At 33.8% G+C, this 20,290-nt stretch overlaps 1 protein-coding gene across 14 annotated transcripts in view; it reads left to right on the top strand.

Annotated features, from left to right (window-relative positions):
- Positions 1–20,290, top strand: part of MYCBP2 (MYC binding protein 2) — a 262,323-nt gene that overhangs the window by 123,575 nt on the left and 118,458 nt on the right. For 13 of the 14 annotated variants that reach the window (XM_045201677.3, XM_024568966.4, XM_045201697.3 and 10 more), the window contains 8 exons: positions 1,825–1,916; positions 3,972–4,106; positions 5,765–5,848; positions 7,159–7,255; positions 9,774–9,966; positions 10,542–10,816; positions 14,155–14,376; positions 18,176–18,367. In XM_045201677.3, the coding sequence (XP_045057612.2) occupies positions 1,825–1,916; positions 3,972–4,106; positions 5,765–5,848; positions 7,159–7,255; positions 9,774–9,966; positions 10,542–10,816; positions 14,155–14,376; positions 18,176–18,367 (1,290 nt within the window). The remainder of the gene's footprint in view (positions 1–1,824; positions 1,917–3,971; positions 4,107–5,764; positions 5,849–7,158; positions 7,256–9,773; positions 9,967–10,541; positions 10,817–14,154; positions 14,377–18,175; positions 18,368–20,290) is intronic. The other variant, XM_045201639.3, reaches the window with a different exon arrangement.

Below are 20,290 nucleotides of genomic sequence, written 5' to 3'. Positions count from 1 at the left end.
GAGAGTATGCCACTTCTCTGTTCAGATCCCTGCAGTATCTTCCTATATTAGAATTCAAACCAAAGGCCTTACAAGAGCTCACAAAACACCATCAGGACTAATCGCCATCACCACTCCAATCTTATGTTGCACAAGTTTCTTCCCTCTAATCCAGTCTCATTTGTTCATTTCTGTTCCTCAGACTTGCCAGGCATGACCAAACCTCAGGACCTTTGTACTTGCCGCTCTTTCTGACTACGGCCCTTCACTTTAATGCCTGCATATTTCACTTCCTCGTTGCCTTCAGGTCTTGACACTCTGGCGAACCTATTTAAAACTGTAAATCCCTTACCACAAATTTAGTGCCAATAGCCCCATTTTTTGTTTGCATCATTCACCCCTGTGTGCCCAGTACCTAGAACTGTATGTGTTCAAAAATACTTGTTGAAAATATGCAGGGGAGCCAGGTGAAGGGCAAATCATTAAGGAGTTTTATAGCATGCTGCAAGGAAGGAAAAGAGTAACCACTGAATAACTTTAAGGAAGTATTCGGATCAGAATTTATTTTAAAATATTAAAAGCAGAACCCTCAACTTTGTGGAGTATGGGCTAGAGCAAGGAGAAAATGGAGATAAGAAAACTAATTGCTCGTTATTGAACTATTCTAGCTAGTAACAGTGGATTTGGGTGAACGGACAAGCTTTGGTACCAGGAATAGTATAGATGCAGTGAGGGTAGAGATATATGGAAAAGAGGAGCGTTCCAGGCCCTTTCTCTGAGCAACTAGGTGAATGATAGTGACATTAATTAGAACAGAGAAGGCAAGAGGAGGGACAGATGAGTCACTTCAGAATTAGTGAGACGGAGCTACTGGGTGAAACCAATGACCGTAGAGAATCAGATCTGAACTGGAGGTAAATTTCAGATTATTAGAATATAATTGAGAAATCGAGACATGTAGCAAAATAACTGTCCAGTAAATTTTAATGCCCCCTTCTTTTCCTTCTGAGTGTTTTATCCACCTTATAGTTCGTCTGCTAGAATTCTCCAGAGAAATAGGGGATTTTTTTTAATGTGTAAATAGTCCATTAAAAAAAAACCTCTTTTTATAATTTCTCTTTTATGTTCACTTAATTTTGTAACCTTTTCCTTTTGATATTTTCTCTTTTTTTCTTTTACTCAGACTTTATGGTCCTTTCTTTTTTGTATAACCATTTTTTTTCTCACTTTTCATCTCTCCTTTTACCTATTTTTTTAAGGATCCTTATCTTGTGTTATTCCTCTCTCTTTCCATTGCTAACATTTTCTAGCCTTTTCTGCTGGGTATTTTTTTTTAAGTGTTCCACAACTAGTATTCTGTTTAATTCTTATAATTCTTATTGAAGTAGGCAGTATCACTATACATCTCTGTTTTATGGATGAGGAAACTGGGCCCTAGGATTTCACAGCTAGTAAATGTTGAAGCAAGATTCAGCCTCACTTGGATAAATACTTTAGTTGAGTTCTCTCCTTCAGATCTATAAACATCTCTCCTTCTGATGTTTATATCTGGTACAGAGCTGTTTGGATCACTTAATATAAATAGATGAATATAAATAAATAGATAAAGTTTTATATGAATATAAAACTGAGATTAATATAGACCACAAGACATTGCATGTGTTTCCTGATTTAAATATATGTTTGTGTATTTTATTTAATAACATTTAAAAAGCAGGTGCTCTGGTTTGTGTACATTTTGCAGTGTCCAGCATGTATCGGACACATGCACAATTATAAACATATTATTCAGCATATTTACATGACTGAGAGGTTGGGCATCACATGTTTTTCTCCTTTCCCCAGCTGTTTGAGTTGGGACCTGATGGAGGAGACCATGAAACAGATGGAGACCTTCTTGCAGAGACTGATGTGTTGGCTTATGACTGTGCTGCTAGGTAATGAGTTCTTCATTATTCAGTGTAATCCTTACAAATAATTAATGTGAAAAACTCATTATAAATGAATAAACAATTTAAAAAGGAAGTTTTAAAAATCTGCTGTGATCAGACACTTGAAATTAAATTAAATTATATATTAATAGGTAATGTGTTGTTTTTAGCAATGCTTCATTAAAACCAATAGAACCCTTTATATAAATATAGTATTTTGCAAGATAAATTGACTATTTCTACATTGAAGATGAGATGGAAATAGTGTATTCATATATTTTGCACATTTTTATTTTTATGCATCACTTAGGAAACACCTAGTATGCTAGTGTTCTGTTGATATGATACAAGTATTTACTACCTAACTTTATGTATACAGTGTCAAATCATCCTAGTGGGACATAATTCAGATCAACCGTATACTCTAACATAATGCATACAGTATCTGCTGGATTATAACACTTTGAGAAGACACCCAGCTGTAGTGAAACCTCGTAGGGAGTTGCGAGAATCAGGGTGTTTATTCATGAAGACTCAGGAAGTAAGAAACTTAGATTGTATCAGTCCTCTCAGTGATCCTAAGAATTATCTCAACACTGTGTTATGACAGGCTAGTGATTGGTATTGGAATATTATGATGAGAAAAATAAATAAACTGAACTTAATAATAATATCACACTGTACTTCCCCATGAGAACTGTGTTAAGAAAACCTTGTGTGGTGTGCATACACTTTTTGTTAGTGAAAATCTGTATTTTCTGAAAATGATAGTAAGTCAGCGAATTTGCTTTTAACAGATGAATACTTTTGAAAACAAAATAGTAAATCTAAAGAAAATTTTGGCTGTTTCTTCATTTGCATTAACCAATAATGGAAGATACATTTTGAGTAATTCTTAATGTTTTGCAAAAACAAAGATTAGAGAAATTTCAGGAAAGTTAATTGATTAATTTTTAAAACATATTTTACTGATTATGCTATTAATTTATTAATTTTTAACAAAGCCTTAGGATACCATTGTCATTTAGCATTTATTTTTGTGCATATGATTATGAGTCAAAAAATATAATACATGATTTTGTATAGACAATCATCTAGATTTTCTGCATTTTTTAAAATTACTATTTATTTCTTCATTTTTGTATTAGGATACAAATCCCAGAATCCTGAGGCTAGAATTAAAGGACTTCCATAATTTTTCACAGCATCTTTTATAACTTTCTATCTACTACTATTCTGTATTTATCTTAATGCTATAATCTGTCTGGACACCTTGCTGTTTTCAGACCCTGTTTTGTACCGTCGTACCTCCGCAGAGCTGTTCACGACATTCTTCCCCGCCCACTCCAGCTACGAGCAACACGTGTTCCTTCCGTTGTGTCAGCTTCAGCTTTGGAACACATATATCTCTATCAGATGCCTTATTATTTAGCCCACTCTCTCTTCCTAATTCAGTAAACATTTTTCATGTAGCTACTGTGTGACAGACACAGTTTCAAACACTTTACCTGAATTCTCAATCCTCAGAAAAAACTTAGGAGCTAGGTATTACTTTCATCCCCACTTGCAGATGAAGGAGCTGAGTTAAGAGAAGGTGACTTGCCCGCGGTAACATAGCTAGCGAGGCAGGAAGTTGGGCTTTGGGCTCCGGCAGTGTCACTCCAGACGCGGTTTCTTAACATGCTGCCTCTCGAACACTTCAGTTGAATAAATTAACTTCAAAACTAAAATTTAAAATTTCATTTTCCAACAAAGCTGGCATGTTCTTTTAATAACAACTTTTAAAATTTTGGTCTTATTTTAATATGACAGTATTACAACATTTAAGCAAGTTTTAAAATTCAGGGTGGAGGGGGAAGAATTGTAATGCCGTCACCATGACACAATAAACGTTATTTGCGTTCTCGTCTGGACAGTTTTGAATAAAGGGGTGCTAATATTGTTTGACAAGAATCTTACAATACAATGGATTTCATGTGTTTTTAATAAAGGATTTAAAAAATAAATGTATGTAATGGAAATGCAGAGGCATTGTCTTTGACTCACTGATATTTCTCTCAGAGAAAAATATGCAATGATGTTTGATGAGCCAGTTCTCCTGCAAGCTGGGTGGTGGTACGTGGCCTGGGCTCGCGTGTCAGGGCCCAGCAGTGACTGTGGGTCCCACGGGCAAGCGTCCATCACCACAGACGATGGGTAAGTGAGATTTTGTGCTAATCAACTGTCATTTTTGGTAGTGGAATGTTGCTTAGAAATCTCAAGAGGCTTTTTTAGTAATATAAAAAATCTTAGTAAGACTAGAGCGTAATATGACTACTAAAATTAAATTCACATTACCTCATGCCAAATTAAAGTCTAGACAGAAGAGGGAGATAATGAGACCGCACTTCTTTGCTCTTGTCAGGTGGCATTTCTATGTATTTCTGGGTGTTACGTTGTTTAAAAGCTTATTATGAAGTTAGAAACTACATAGAGGAAAGTGGCAATGATAGTGAGGAGTTTGGAAACCATAAAATAAGAAATATATACTTGCTATAAAGTTTGACGGTGCTGGTGAGAACAGTTTATACATTGCAAAGCTTCAGCAATATGAAATAGTGTAGTGTTAATAAAATGGGGGAATTTTACTGTTTAAATTTCATGTATAAAGTGCTTTTTAGTTTCAGAAATAGTTTCATATGTATTATTTCATGTCCTCAACAACTTTGTGAAGCAGTTATTCGCCTATTTTACACATGGGGGGTAGAGACACAAAGGGTGAAATTATTTGCTTCCACCTTTTATTATTGTGTGGCAGACCCGAATCTGGTCCTGGAGTCTCTTGGCTCTAAAACCAAATTTCCGCATGCCCTGCACTCTGATTCGTGGGTTTGAAGGACCACCATGATAAGGGAAATTCAACTTATTTCTTATCATTCTTGAGTATAAACTATTTGAAAAGTTATATAATAGTTATAATAGTTAAATAAATGTTATATTAAAGTTATATAATAATATATTTCAAGTAGTTTTGTTCAGCTCATAACAGAGCTGACCAAAAAAAGAACAGACTGATTTACGAGGTAGATTCCATGTTGCCGAATATTCAAGTAGAATGCTGTAGAAAAATTAAGTCTCTCACTGTATGTGTACTTTCCAACTCACTGTAAGAGTATGTGCTGAGAGTGGGGAGACTGCTTCCGTCCTGGCCTGTATGGTTCCCATATGCAGTTGAACTTTGGAATGTCATAGCACTTGGAAGCTACGGCCTATAGAGTATTTATTTAAGCAGCTTTTAAATTATTTGTAAGTTCAAATATTTTGTTAAAAGCTTATTGGGCTGGTAAATGTTGAGCCAGAAGGTCTAAGGAAGGGGACAGGACAGCTTCTCACCTGGTAGTTCCTGATCAGGTTCAACTCCTTCCTTTTATTGATTAGGCCAGTGATTTTCAACCAGTGTGTCACAAGAATTTTTAAAACATGCAATGCCTGACTGTTTAGTCGGGGGCACTGACCTCTTTTCCCTTAGGTTGTCAAATTAAAAAATGACAATGGCCAAGACAACAATAAGTGCCCACTGTGAATGAATCAAAATTCTACCTACATTTTATAATGTGTTTTTTGTGTGCCACAGAATTTTAGTAATTATCTTGTGTGCCATGAAATGAAAAAGGTTGAAAATTGCTGGATTAAGCCATTCAGATCTAGAATTAAAATCATAACCATACCTTTTTTACTTCTATTTTTTTCCTTAAAGAATGCGTCTCAGTTCATTAACATAAGACTCGAAAACATGACTGTTAAATTACTTACTTACTTAAATGAATCTGAACAGTGTTGGTTTTGGTATCATTGTTGTTTTGTTCTTTTCTTAGGGTTGTTTTCCAGTTTAAAAGTTCAAAGAAATCAAATAATGGTACAGATGTTAACGCTGGTCAGATACCTCAGTTATTATACAGGTATTTAGCATATTTGTAGTTATTTAAAGGTTTATTCTTTTGCTATAATGAACAAGAGTTACTATAAAAAGGGAGAAATTACTTGAAGCATTCAGCAAATTATAATAAATTCAACAAAAAAATTTAATATTTTGTATATTTTAAAACTTTTTCTACATCAAGCTTTTTAAACTTCACTTCTGACTCAGGTTATCTGTGTTATGCCAGTAACAGTATTTTAATGACTTACACAGGGTGGGGCAAAGTAGGTTTACAGTTGTGAGTATGTGAAAGTTTGTTCTTGTATTATTATTTGTTAATTATTGTATTATTTTGCATACAATACAAGTGTATTGAACAACTGGAAACCTACTTTTGGCCCACCCTGCATTTATAATTTGTCTTGATTTTACCAGTATCAAAGGGTTACAAACTAATAAAATTAGTCTTGGCGAAAGGAAATCAAGGTGTCAGAGAAGTGAGATCGGAGTGTGAGACGGGAGCTTCGGTGTAGGCCTGACTGGTTTGCTGCAGTCGTGCGTGTTCTTCCTGATCATCTCGTGGAGAAAGGAATTGAAAAATTCCTTACTGCTGACGATTTCTCACCTTTACTTCAACTATCAAATACTAACTTGCTTATGTATAATATTTGTTGTATTTTACTGTTATGTAGATTTTTGCTTTATGGTAATGGGGACATATGAAGGCACATGCTTATGTCTGTCTAATTCTAGAAGATTACTGCATTAATTTTTATAATAAAGTATGCAAATAGATAGAAAAATGTCACTAAAAAATGTCATTCTTACTTTAAGTAGTAAAAATCAAAAGAAATACCTCTAGAACAGTAATTCTCTGTCTCCTATGTCTTCCTTTCTGGTAATCACTTTAAGAATCTGGATGATACGAATAAACCTCACTCTTCCCAAGAAGGGATTTTTGTTTGTGTTCATGCTCTTTATTATAGTTAATATTTCTAATATGTAGCATTATGAACAGAACAAGTTGTTTGGACAACACCTGATTGCACTTGTTGAACAACTTTTTAATAGTAGCATTAGTACCAAACATAAGTTATGTATGTTGTCTGGTAAGAGATTCTCTACTATCCAGTCTTATAAAGGTGGGATTTAAATGACGAAATGCTCATGTGCTAAAAATTTTGCTTAGCATTGGAAAATATTTCTAAAAAGCCCTATATTGGCATTTTACCTAACAAAAATATTTAAATGTATAATTTAATTATTTCGCTATTGCAAAAGTAGATATTTTGAGAGGAAAAATGCCACTGACCGTTCCAGCATAAATTTACGTGTGTCTGCTACCTTCAGGCTTCCCACCAGTGATGGCAGTGCTTCAAAAGGCAAACAGCAAACTAGCGAACCTGTACACATTTTAAAGAGATCTTTCGCAAGAACTGTCTCAGTGGTAAGCCACTTTTAAATTTCAGTATTTTTTTCCAGCGCTGAGTTTCCTTTTCATGTTTAGCATTTAGCTGCTCTTCTAACACTCTATTTCAGCATAGCTTTATGAACTCAGATTTGTTTTTGTATTAGCATTGCCATTCCATGCCAAAGAATGTGAACTTTAAGTAATGGGAAAATAGAAATTGTAACCGATTTTAACACACCTTGCTATTTCTGAAATAACTGGTGAATTTTCTAGTAAGTCATGTTTGGACATACGTGCTGAAGCAGTTAGAAAGTGAAGGGAAACTTAAGGGTGGTGTTGCCCCCACAATGTTATTTTAATGCTCTAGGAACTAAATAGAAGTGTCTCATGTCTATTGAGGCTTCCTCTGTAGAATAAAAAGTCAACATGATGTAATTGAAATATCATAGTATGTTGCTTAGGATGTCTCGCTTTTTCATTTATTAGTTGAGGATGCTTATGCAACTTGCCTACATATACTACATCATAGTGTCATTATGAGTTTTGAATGACATAAGGGATACAAAAATTCTTTTTAAATTGTAAGGTCCTATATGAATGTGATTTATTAATATAGATGATAGTCTATCCTATTAGTAAAAGGCAAAGGGAAATGTGTTTTTTTATTAGTTTTTTAAAACACAAAATTGATACATATCCCTGGGTGGGAGTAAGGTAGAGATAAAACAAAAACTAAAGGTATATTAAAGTTTTTTTCCCCATCACACTGTTATTACTATATGTAACTACTATTTTCATTTAGATAAATATTCTTCCAGCTGTTTTTTATATGTATACATATTTATCAACCTGTATATGCAGTGTGCTGTTTACTTTCTTATTTGTGTTTGATCATGCTTCAAGTTTTGTATCTTCAAAAATTTTATAGTATGCACTGTGGACATACTCCATTTTATTACATTTGGTTCTATTTCAACCTTTTCTAACATTTGTGTCATATCCCATAGAATGGTAGGACAGTAAGTCCTCACTTAACGTTGCTGATAGGTTTTGTGCCTTACGCTAATTGATGTATAGTGGAACCAATTTTACCACATGCTAATTGATATAAACAAACAGTTAAGCTCCTACACATCTTATCAGGTTAAAACAAAATGATGTTTGAACGAAATGACATTATTTGAGGACCCACTGTATTTTACTTTATTCGACCCTATCAAAAGACAGTTTGTTTCTCATTTTTGTTGTTATATTCATACATATGTGTCTTTGATTATTTATGTACTTATGTCAATATTTCTACTGGAAGTGTGCTCATTTCAATTTTGATATAATATGCCAAATTGGCCTTCCAAAAGAGCTATCGCAGTTTACAGAGAATGTGCTTTGGATAAGAGACTGCAAGGCTTTTGGCTCCTTGGTAACTTGGACCCTTTTATTATCAAGATCAGGATTGTGCCCTGGCTGGTGTGGCTCAGTGGATTGAGTGCCAGCCTGCAAACCAAAGGGTCGCTGGTTCGATTCCCAGTCTAGGGCACATGCCTGGGTTGGGGGCCAGGTCCCCAGTAGGGAGTGCACGAGAGGCAACCACACATTGATGTTTCTCTCCCTCTCTTTCACCCTCCCTCGCCCTCTCTAAAAATAAATAGGTAAAAATCTTAAAAAAAAAAAAAAAAAAGATCAGGTTTGCTATCTTTTGATCCAAATAAGTATATATGATTATATTGTTTTGTTTTTTTTTACTGATCTCTTTTTTTCTGTATCTAGTAAATTTTTTTATATTTACGTCTAAGTGGTTTTGTGGTCATTAGGTAATTGTAATCTTTATATAGGAAACTTATTCAATCATTTATTTAAAAAGTTAAGCTATAAACTCTTTATTTTTGGTATTATTACACCAGAGAACTAGAATTGGGCAGGAATAAGGGAGTAAGTTCTTTGCTTTAAGATTCATCTCTGGTAGTATCATCCATCGTCATGCAAACATGATAAAACCTGCAGACCAATAGAACTACGGTGATGCTCTAACTCCATAAACCCATATTTTAGAATTTTAAAAAATCCATGTAAGAATTTTTTAGTATTTTTATAGTCAGTTTTTATATTCCATTAACTTACTGATATTTGGCTTCGTTTTATTATACTCAAAAATTACTTCCAGTGGTTGAAGTGCTTGTGGTTTATTTTTACATTACTACCTTGAAAATGTAGAGTTTGGTTTTCCTTTCAAGTAAACTAAATATAAGTAATTTTCTTATTTTTTCACAATTACATCATAAACTAGACAGATTGGTAGCAGGGAAACTTAGAAATGTGTTTGTAAATAGGTGAATATTGAAGAATGTTGTTTTTATAGATGCCTAACTACCATTTTTGGCAAGCCTCAAAGATATTCTAGTGATAATTTAATGAATGGACTAATAAAATGTCTGCTATTTGGCCTACCAAAACTCTTCAACACAAAGTTTTGAAGTTGATTGTCATCTTTCCATTTGATTCAACATACAGTATCATTTGAACTAACTGTTTTCTATTTCTTCATATTCTGGATTAGGAATGTTTTGAGTCATTGCTGAGTATTCTTCACTGGAGCTGGACCACCCTGGTCTTAGGAGTTGAAGAACTTAGAGGATTAAAAGGATTCCAGTTTACAGCTACACTTCTAGATTTGGAGAGGCTGCGCTTTGTGGGTACCTGTTGTCTGAGGTTATTGCGTGTCTATACCTGTGAAATTTACCCAGTGTCAGGTATGATATATTTTTTAAATGACTTTGGGGGGAAAATATTTGAGACTTGAGAAGGTATATGTAGGGATAGCCAAGAGTTTTAAGATCCCTTGGTGAACACACAAAACATTATGCAGATGATGTAGTATAGAATTGTAAGCCTGAAACCTATATAAATTTTATAAACCAATGCCACTCCAATAAATTCAGTTCAATTTTTAAAAAAAGATCCGTAGCTGCCTTTATGCTTATGTATTGACTTATAAAGAGTAAAATACCTTGTATGTCATTCTGAAAACAAAAAGGCACGTTGGCTAAAATTAAATAATGAGGTGCTATTTTAAGCAGATTCTGTCAAATAGAAATATTTTGGACAACTGATTTGGACTTAGAAGCTGAAACCAGTGTTGTGTTTTGTTTTTCTATTTAATTTTTAAAAAGAAATAATCTTAGACCACAATCTCTGAATTGTTTCCTTTCTAGGTTATGAGTACTTATGATTTTTAGCTGTATAAGAAAGTATTTGAATTATATTGAATGTTTTCATGCATATGTATTATTCTATTTAATTACCAATCCACTTTGTTTCCTTAAAGCTACAGGTAAAGCAGTTGTAGAAGAAACTAGCAAATTAGCAGAATGTATTGGAAAAACCAGAACTTTGTTGAGGAAAATTTTATCAGAAGGAGTTGATCACTGTATGGTGAAGCTGGATAATGACCCTCAAGGGTATCTCAGTCAACCCTTGAGTCTGCTGGAGGCCGTCCTGCAGGAGTGCCATAACACCTTCACCGCCTGCTTCCATTCTTTCTACCCGACGCCGGCCCTGCAGTGGGCCTGCCTGTGCGATCTGCTGAACTGTTTGGATCAGGTAATTTAAGCTTTTAAAATGCTCTTTGAAAATATGATCTATTAGTTCATTCTCGTCAAGAAAATCAAGAACAATTGCCTCAGTCTTTCTACCTTTTATAAAAGGTAAGTCGGGAAATCAGTTTGGAGTATGTGATTTCATAATCAAAGTTCAAAAAAAATTTCTGTTTGCTTTGTCATTTTTTAGCTGTAAAATTGGCAGGCACAATGTGTAGCTGCCACTTGTTCTTTGAATCTGTGAGTGACTGAGTGTGTGTGTGTGTGTGTGTGTGTGCCAGAGAAAAAGAACAATAGTGAGTGAGCATGGAAGAGGCAGGAGAGCACTAGAAGCACAGCCCCCACCAGCCCGTATCTGCAGAACAGTCAGGAGGGCGAGCTGTGAGCTGTAGTGAACTTGCATGCTGACATCCTCTATTTCCTCATTCCTTCATGATGAAACCACAACCCTCATATGTGCATGCCCCACAACACAGTTTCAAAATGCCTGAGGGAAGCAAAAAACTTACAGAACTAAAGGGAGAATGAGACAAAGTTATCCTGATAGTTGGAGAAATCAATACTTCTTTTTCAGTAATTAATAGAACAACTAGAGAAAAAATCAGTAGGGATACAACATATTTGAACAACACTATCAACCCGCTTTGTCTAATTGACATTTAAAAAACAGAATATGCAGCCCTGGCTGGTGTAGCTCAGTTGGTTGGAGCCTCCTCCCATGACCGAAAAGTTGCAGGTTCGATTCCTGGTCCGAGTGGTATGGAAGACAACCGATCAATCAGTTTCTCTCTCACATCAGTGTTTCTTTTTCTCCCTTCCTCTCTTTCTTCCTCTTTCTAGAAAAAGCAATGAAGAAATGTCCTCAGGTGAGGTTAAAAAAATAAAAAATAGAATGGGCAAATACAGTATACATGGTCTTTCCAAGTATACATATAATATTCATGAAGATAGATCATATGGTAGACCCTAAAGTGTCTCAGTCTATTTCACAAGACTAAGATCTTAAAGTGTTTTCAGAGCACAATAGAATTAAATTAGAAATATATAACAAAATATATCAAGAAAAGTACCAAACATTTGGAAAATAGACAACACTTCTGAGTAACCAGTGAATCAAAGAAGAAATCCAAAGGAAATTAGAAAATATTTCACACTGAAAGATAAATATATAACACATAAAAATTTGTAAGAAGTAGGTAAAAACATTGCTTGAGAGGAAATGTGTGCTTTGAAATGCTACTGCTAGCAAGGAAAGGTTTAAAACCAGTGATCTAAGTTTCTACCTTAAGAAGCCAGAAAAAAAAAAAGAGCAAATCAAATCTGAAGAAAGTAACAAAGGAAGGAAATAATAAAGATAAGAACAGAAATTAGTGAAATAGTAAATAGAGAAAATTAATAAAGTCAAAAGTTGGTTCTTTGAAAATTAGACAAAATTTTAAAACTCCTAGAAAGTCTGAGAGACCAGTGAGAAAGAAAAAGCACAAATAAAATAGGGAATATCCCACTGCTAGATCTAGCAGACAACAGAGTGATACTAAGGGAATATATGAACAAGTTTATACTAGTAAATTATAACAATAAAGTAGAAGAATTTCTTAAAAATTATAACTTACGCAAAACTTGCACAACAAGAAGTAAACCTGAATTGCCTATATCCATTAACAATTGATTTCATCATCAGAGACTACCACAGAGAAAACTCTAATCCCAGAATTGTCATTGGAAAATTCTTTTAAACTTGTCAGAGAGAAATACTATCAACCTTTTACAAACTCTTTAAAAAATATAGGCGGCAACAATTCCCAACTAATTCATCAAGTTAGCTTTATCCTGATACCAAAACTTGACAGAGCTATTAAAAGATGAGAGTAGTATAGACAAATACAACTCAGGAACATAGATGGGAAAGTTATTGACAATATTGTCAAATCAAATCTAACTATATAAAAAATGTATCATACCAGGTGGGGCTTATCTTAGAATGTGGGGTAGGGGGGTAGTTTAACATTGAAAAGTCAATGTAAATCACCATATTACCTGAATAAAGAGGGAAAATTATATGATCTCAATAGATACAGAGAAACTATAGTTGACCCTTGAACAATGTGAGGGTTGGGTGCACCAACCAGCCACACAATCAAAGATCCATATATAACTTAGGTCAGCACTTCACATACACAGGTTCCCAGCCACAGGTTGAAAATAGTCATTGACAACGTTAGCATTTATTCAGTGATGAAAATTCAGCAAACTAGGATTTATGGGCACTTCCTATAAATCTGATAAAGGATGTCTACAAAAAGACCTACAGCTAACATCAAAATTAATGGTAAAATATTGATTGCTTGTCTAAGTTTGGGAAGAACACACAAGGTACCTTGTTCTCTCTACTTCTACTCAGTGTTGGACTGGAATTTGTAGAGCCCCATCCCACCCTCACCCCTCTCACACAAAAAATTCACTGACATCGGTCACAGGGTATCCTAGCCTAGTGGAAGGGTGTTCCAATAATAACATCTGGGCAGGCAACTTTGTTTTCATTTCATTTTTTTTTTTAGCTATGTACATACTATTTTTCTTGTTATTCAAAAAAATGTTACTGGTGTAAGAACGTTTACTGAGTGCACAATATGATACGCATTATCTATAGGTACAGTGATACATAGCAGATCTCTAGCACTTACCTTTCGTAGATTAATGCTACTGACCAGGTTAACTTTAACAAACATCGCGTCAACTTTTAGAACAGTTGTTTTACTTTTAGCCTGTCTTTGTGACACATGTTTGATGAACAAAGTAACGCGTACACGGAATATGCAAATTCCTTCATGAGTTAGGATATCCTGTGTTAAGTTTTTAATTCTTGTATTTGCTACTGATTTTTCCTGAATAAACTGTGAAGTGGGATGACATAATTTTGTGACCTTAGCGAGATGTTAGTAACATCAGTGAAATGTTATGGTAGGATAGAATTATAATTTAAATTGTTTTTTGAGGAAAATAGTTTCACTGCTTTTTACCGGAAATGCCTTTGATATATGCTAATAGTGCTGGAAAGGACTGATTCTGAAGGTACATAAATAATATATAAACTCATTTACAGGAGAACAGGAGGCTGATTTTTCTTGATCATATTTAATAGGTTTGCACCTTCATTGGGTGGTAACTTAAATGTGTTTAAAAGTATTGATGTAAAATTATCCTTTAACAAGATAATTACAGTGATTGAATTCTTGAGAATTTGGTGGGGTTTAAAAGGGTGTTTACCTTTTATATATCCAGAAACGTGGATTGTACTGATGCAGTATTTCTTAGGCGGGGTACATTTTTTGTTTTTAAAAGGATATCCAAGAAGCAAACTTCAAGACATCAAGTAGCCGACTTCTAGCAGCCGTTATGTCAGCTCTGTGTCACACTTCTGTTAAGCTGACTTCTATCTTCCCTATTGCCTATGATGGAGAAGTACTGCTACGATCAATCGTTAAACAAGTTAGCACAGAGAATGACTCAACACTAGTTCACCGTTTTCCCCTTTTGGTAGCGCATATGGAAAAACTCAGCCAGGTAGGTCTTCTGAAATATCCTTTATAGTGAAGCGATAGAATGTAAGTGGAAGCGTATTTAACCTGGTGTTTATTCTTCTATGTCAGTAAATATCTTTACAAGATAATTATGTCTTTCACAAGAAGAAGTAAAATTAAGAAAAAATTTCTCATATTTACCTATAATTGAGTAGTCTTTTTCCTCTAATTATTTATTTTTAATGATTCCTAACCTATAAGAAATTTGAGAGTTACATAATGAATTCCTGTGTATTTGCTTTTGGCTGAACATTTGAGAGTTGCAGCTACTTTAAGAAAGTTTTATATTCTAATTTAATATTTTATATTACCAAGATAGAATTCTAAGGAAATAAATAACTTTTAAAACATTTTTATAATGTTTTGTTACATTGGAATAAGCGTTATAAAACAATAGTCATAGAAACATTCTCTAATAACTGCTTCTGGTTTATTAAAAAGCACTATGAAGAAAAATTAACAAATACACATGAAAACTATATATAATTGCTCACAAGTTAATGAGCACTAATCTTTAAAATAAAGGTAAACAAGGAGTAGAAAACAGAAAAATTAATTATTGTACAATAGCAGTTTTCTGTTGACTGAAGCAACTGAAAAATTATGAGAACAATTTTAATGACATTTGGAAACAAAAAGGATAAAGCAGAATTGGATGAAAATTTTCAGCGTCAATATAATACCTTTGTAAGATCTCAGTAAAAATAATAAAAGTAGCTGTAACAGGACTTTAGAGTAAGCCAGCATGGGAAAAATTTCAGTCTTATAATTAAATGCAAATGAAAGTTCTTTTGAGGTTATCAACTTATTTGTAAAAAATTTGGAGAAATAAATTTCCTATAAAGTGCTATGCTGGTGAGACCATGTGGAAACCTACTAAACGTATAGATGGTTTATGGCATTATGTAATTAGTATAAGTCGTCTTTTTCTTCACATGATTCAGCATCTGTTTATTGTACACCTGCTATTTACTGGAACTTTAATTAGCTACTAGTTAACACAAGAGTGAAAAAATAAACACAGCTCTGAAATTTGGGCAGACAGAAGGTATTTTTACAAAATAAATTGTTAATTCAGTGCATTGAGTATTTGCAAAGAAAATTATCTGAGGAAATAACTTGAAGACTAAAGCTATATGTGTATTTTATTAAAAAATATTTAAAACCTTAATTAGAGGCTTAACTGTACATTATTAAGTGAAATAGTTGAATTTAGATACATTGATTTGACAGATTATGGTTTAGTCTTTAAAAATAAATATATATACATTCAATATCAAGGCAGATGTTTTTAAATTAAAAAAACCAACCAAAAGTACATGTGCTTTATGATGACTGACTGTAAAATATGTATGCAAAAGGCATACACTTCGTAGTATGTATGCAGTGCATATTCTGGAAGAGAATACTGAGAAATGAGAATAATGCTTTGGTGATAAAGTTTTGGGTATTCTATGGTTTTCTTTTGGACTTCCTGTAGTGTTCCAGTATTTTCTTGAAAAATACAGTAAAATTCACTTTATTCATTTTTTTAATTATTGCTTTTAATAATATTTTTATTTATTAATTTGAGAGAGAAAGAGAAATGTTGATTTGTTGTTTTACTTATTCATGCACTCATTGGTTGATTCTTGTATGTGCCCTGGCCAGGGATGAACCTGCAACCTAGGTGTATTGGGATGACTCTCTACCCAACAGAGCTACCCAGCCAGGGCCCAACAATATATTAAAAACATTTTTAGAGAACTACAGACATTTGATGATTGTTCAGAATTAGTAAATGTATATTTGTATATCTATCTATATCCCGATTAGTATTCTTCTATCCTCTTTTTAATGGATATTATAGAGTTCTACCATTTGAGTGTAGCATAATAATTGTAATCAAGTCTTTATATATATACTTATATTTCCCATATTTCAGTATTTTAAACAATGCTGTTGAAAATATCATTGACTAAAATTTTATGTATATTCGTGCTGATTTTTTCCAGGATAAATCTTTAGGGGTGGAAATTCTTAAGTCAAAGGAAAGAATGTTAAGACTTTGTTACAAATTGACAAAATACCTTCCAGAAACCTAGTGTCAGCTTGTTTTTCCCACCACTAGTGAATACGATCACCTTTTCCTGAAACTTTTGTGGCTGGTGACGTGCTAAATTTTCTTTCGGTCTTCTAACAAAAGCATATTGACACAATGAACCCCATGTTTAGATTTTATGTGAAGCTTCTTGTATTAATCTCGTCAGTCACTAATTAGAAAATCAGTGGGCATAACTAAGTAAACACAGTTCACTTATTCCTCACCCCTTTCACCCCAAGTAAAGTCCTTCCTACAAGATTATAGGTAATGGAGGACAATTGGGGATTGAGTTTTATCAAAAGCTATCTTTCTGAGATGTTCCAGAAAGTAAAGTTTCTGGGGAATGAAAGTGATACAGGGATAAAAGTTTCTCATTTTAACAAAATTAATAATTGATTATTTTAAAGACAGGAAAACCAAGTACATGAGAAATTGACCTAAGTGTTATGGTAATCTTGTTCAGATGGATAATACAAATAACTTAAAGATGGAAGATGATCTCTAAGTGACTTATTTTTTTCATCCTAAGATTGTACATTAAAGGAAGACATTGAAAATGATTTATAATAATGCTCTTATGACTTTAACTAAAAATTTACTTAATTTTCTCTAGTGGACTGAAAGTATATTCATTTACGTATTTGATTTGTCTTTGGGAGAGTAATAATAACTTTATGTTCCTTTTCCACCCTGAAATTTTATGTGTTTATGACATCTGTTGAATCTGTATATATAGTATAGCTTATAAAGCAGTGTGGAATATAGTAAGTATTGTGGAAGAATTTGTTTGCTTGGGAGCCCACATAGTAATTTCAATCTCTGAATCATAGCAAAGAGTTCCCTGATTTTACAGATGAAGTTGAGTCACGATGAAGAAACTGAAGCTGGGTCCAAATTGCTTGATTCCCTAGTCCACAGTAAAATTGAAAGGGTTGTGGGTCCCAATTGGCCCTTGATGAAATTAAATGTATTTTGCTCTCTGTCCACAATGGGCTAAGAGATACTGAGAATGGTAAAGGAGATAAGTAATGTTTGTGCTGGGTATCAATTAAAATCAATTAATCATCTTTCTCCTTTTTTTCTGGGAAAAAAGTATTTTCCCATTGGTCTCTAATGTCATTCTTTAATTTCTATTCTTGAACTTTTTTCATTGGTAGGGGTTGGAATTTTTCTCTCTTCACTTATAGAGTCAAATACATGGAAGTTACAAAATTGTATAGGAGTAGTTGTAGTAGAATTTCATACTTTTTATGACTTGTACAGAAAGATTTTTGTTAGAAAATGGATTTGTGCAGACTACAATATTTCTTAGTTGTCTTACCTCCAGATATACCAGAAGTAATGATCTGAGATTGGAATCTTGACCATAGAGAAAGCTTGTTAAATGGGAAGTTTTATTCTGTTTTTCATGAAGAATTATTATTGAAAAGTTAAAAGAATAAGTGAAAATGACAAAAAGCTAATAAAACATACCTTGTAAATGTGTGGTACTTATGATATATGGAGCCTAGTAATTCAAAAAGAACTTCTAAGTGAAAAGTAGATATAATGACTCCACACACAGCTGGAGAGAGTTACAGACACAGACTCTGGTCTGAGTTTTAAGGCTTTCATCCAGAAAGAGAAGATTTTGAAATCAAGTGCTCATATGAAGGAAATAAAGCAGTAGCTTGGAACTTTTTCTCCCCATGTATCATAGAGTGAAGAGAATATCTCAGGGATGACAAGCTTCCGTGAAGTTCTGGAGAAAATGCTGGTTATTGTTGTGCTCCCAGTCAGGAACAGCCTGAGGAGAGAAAATGAGCTGTTCTCCTCCCACTTGGTCTCGAACACCTGTGGACTGCTGGCCAGCATTGTCAGTGAGCTGACAGCTTCAGCCCTGGGATCTGAGGTGAGTTTTATTTTGAGATTGGATAATAAGCACATGATTAAACTTCCCGCAGAGTTTCTTTTTTCATATATTTTTGTCTTCATAGAAACTGATTTCACTCCCACTGTAGTGTTTTGTTTTTCTCTTTCTTTTTTTGATTTAATAGTTACTGAATTTTTTTCCCATTATCATTTAGTCCCCTTATATCCCCTTCTCCCTGTTTTTTCTTAAAAAATACCTTTAAGCTAGCTAGACTGTTTTTCCCTTCCTTATACCTCTTCTCCGCTTATATTTGCTTCCTTTCACCAGTTTACCAAGGATGCTACAGTAATACAAAATACAAGTATATACATTTTTCTCTTAGCTGCTCCATTGCACAGCCCCCCTGCCATGTCCCAATAAAAGCAAAAATAGTTTGCGTTGCTGCATAATGAGTAATGCAAGTAGAACTACTACTAAACATGTGGAAAAGGTAAAGAGGTTCAAACCTTAGCTCTGCCCACTTGATTGACCCTAGACAAATATGTAAGCCACAAAGCTTTTTTACCATAGTGAAATGTAAACTACAGAACATTTATTATTATAACTATTTTTCTGTGTACAGTCCAATGACATTAAGTATGTTCATATGGTTGTATAGCCATCAGCAAAAAATTTTAAAAGGATCAAATATTATTTTTAAGAAGACCATTGTGAAAAATAAAGTACCTTTACATTTTGTAAAGTAACGTATTTCACTGCCCTACAATATCTGTTTTATAAATTATCTAAACATTTTGGCTGAATTTGGTAAATTAGGCTATTTTTCCCCCCCAAAAGTGGACAGTACATTGGTTTTGAAAATCATGTCATAATATGGATTATATCATTCTAATGAATATTTAATAACTAGCATATAATCAATGGTTCCAGGTCTCAAGGTTCTTACAGAGGAATTTTTTTCTCTATTTTACTTCGTAATTCCTGGTCTTTGCTTTTTCTTACTTATAGAATTATTGTAGAATCTATGCCAAATTAACCCATCCAGTCTACACCCATTATTGACTCATCGTGACAGTTTAGCCTTAGAGTTTTTGAGTGAGTACATGCACCTGAGCAGAGTTCAGTATCTCCCCCTGGGAAGCGCTTCCTCCATTTCTTAGTGAGCTTAGGCTTTGGTCTCAGATGCCATTGAAGCCCTATCAGGAAATTAAAAAAATATTTTTTTTACTTATTCATTTAGCCTATAATATCCTTCCCTTCTGTAATAAATCCCAGAAGAAAAAGTCTGTAGTGCATGGGTACCCCTCAGAATGTTACTATCTTAGTATTCCTGTAAACTAACCTTTCTATTGAAAAGGAATGCCCAAAATTTCAGGTTCCTCGTGTACAACCTTGGAAGTTCCTAAAGGTCCTGTCTTAGACATCCATATTTATTTCTTTCCCCGAGTAGTTTGTAATGCTATAATTATAAACTCCACTTTTCTTCCTCTTGTAGGTCTTCTAAATTTTTGCAGCCAACTTAGAATAGCAGCAGGATCTAAAATTAAAAAGACTGTTTTTAAACCAAAATAAGTTCTCTGATCTTCTCTAATGAAAGCCTGTAATCAGTGAGGTTTTATTTGTATACATATTCAAAAATATTGAATGCTGAGTTGTAGTATCACTGTATACATTAGTGTTATTCAGACCTAAGACAAAACATTTTCTGCAAATGAGGTCGTACTTGAAAACTCACTGATAAGAGTAGGGATGGTCTGACCTAAGAGGAGACCTGAGTTCACCTCTCTTTTGAATACCTATCTCTGCAGAATTCCTAGAGCTCTCTGTGGCATTGATTGAGATCTATTGGTCTATAGAGTACTGATGAAGTTTTTTGGTATTTCCTTTTAAAGTGAGTAACAATTCATACGGTATGACTGTGACAACATTAGTTTATAGTTCTGACATTATAAATTAAGTGAA

The sequence above is a fragment of the Desmodus rotundus genome, chromosome 13 (genome assembly GCF_022682495.2).
Source record: "Desmodus rotundus isolate HL8 chromosome 13, HLdesRot8A.1, whole genome shotgun sequence".
Classification (NCBI taxonomy): domain Eukaryota; kingdom Metazoa; phylum Chordata; class Mammalia; order Chiroptera; family Phyllostomidae; genus Desmodus; species Desmodus rotundus.
This window is presented reverse-complemented; position numbering and strand designations above follow the sequence as displayed.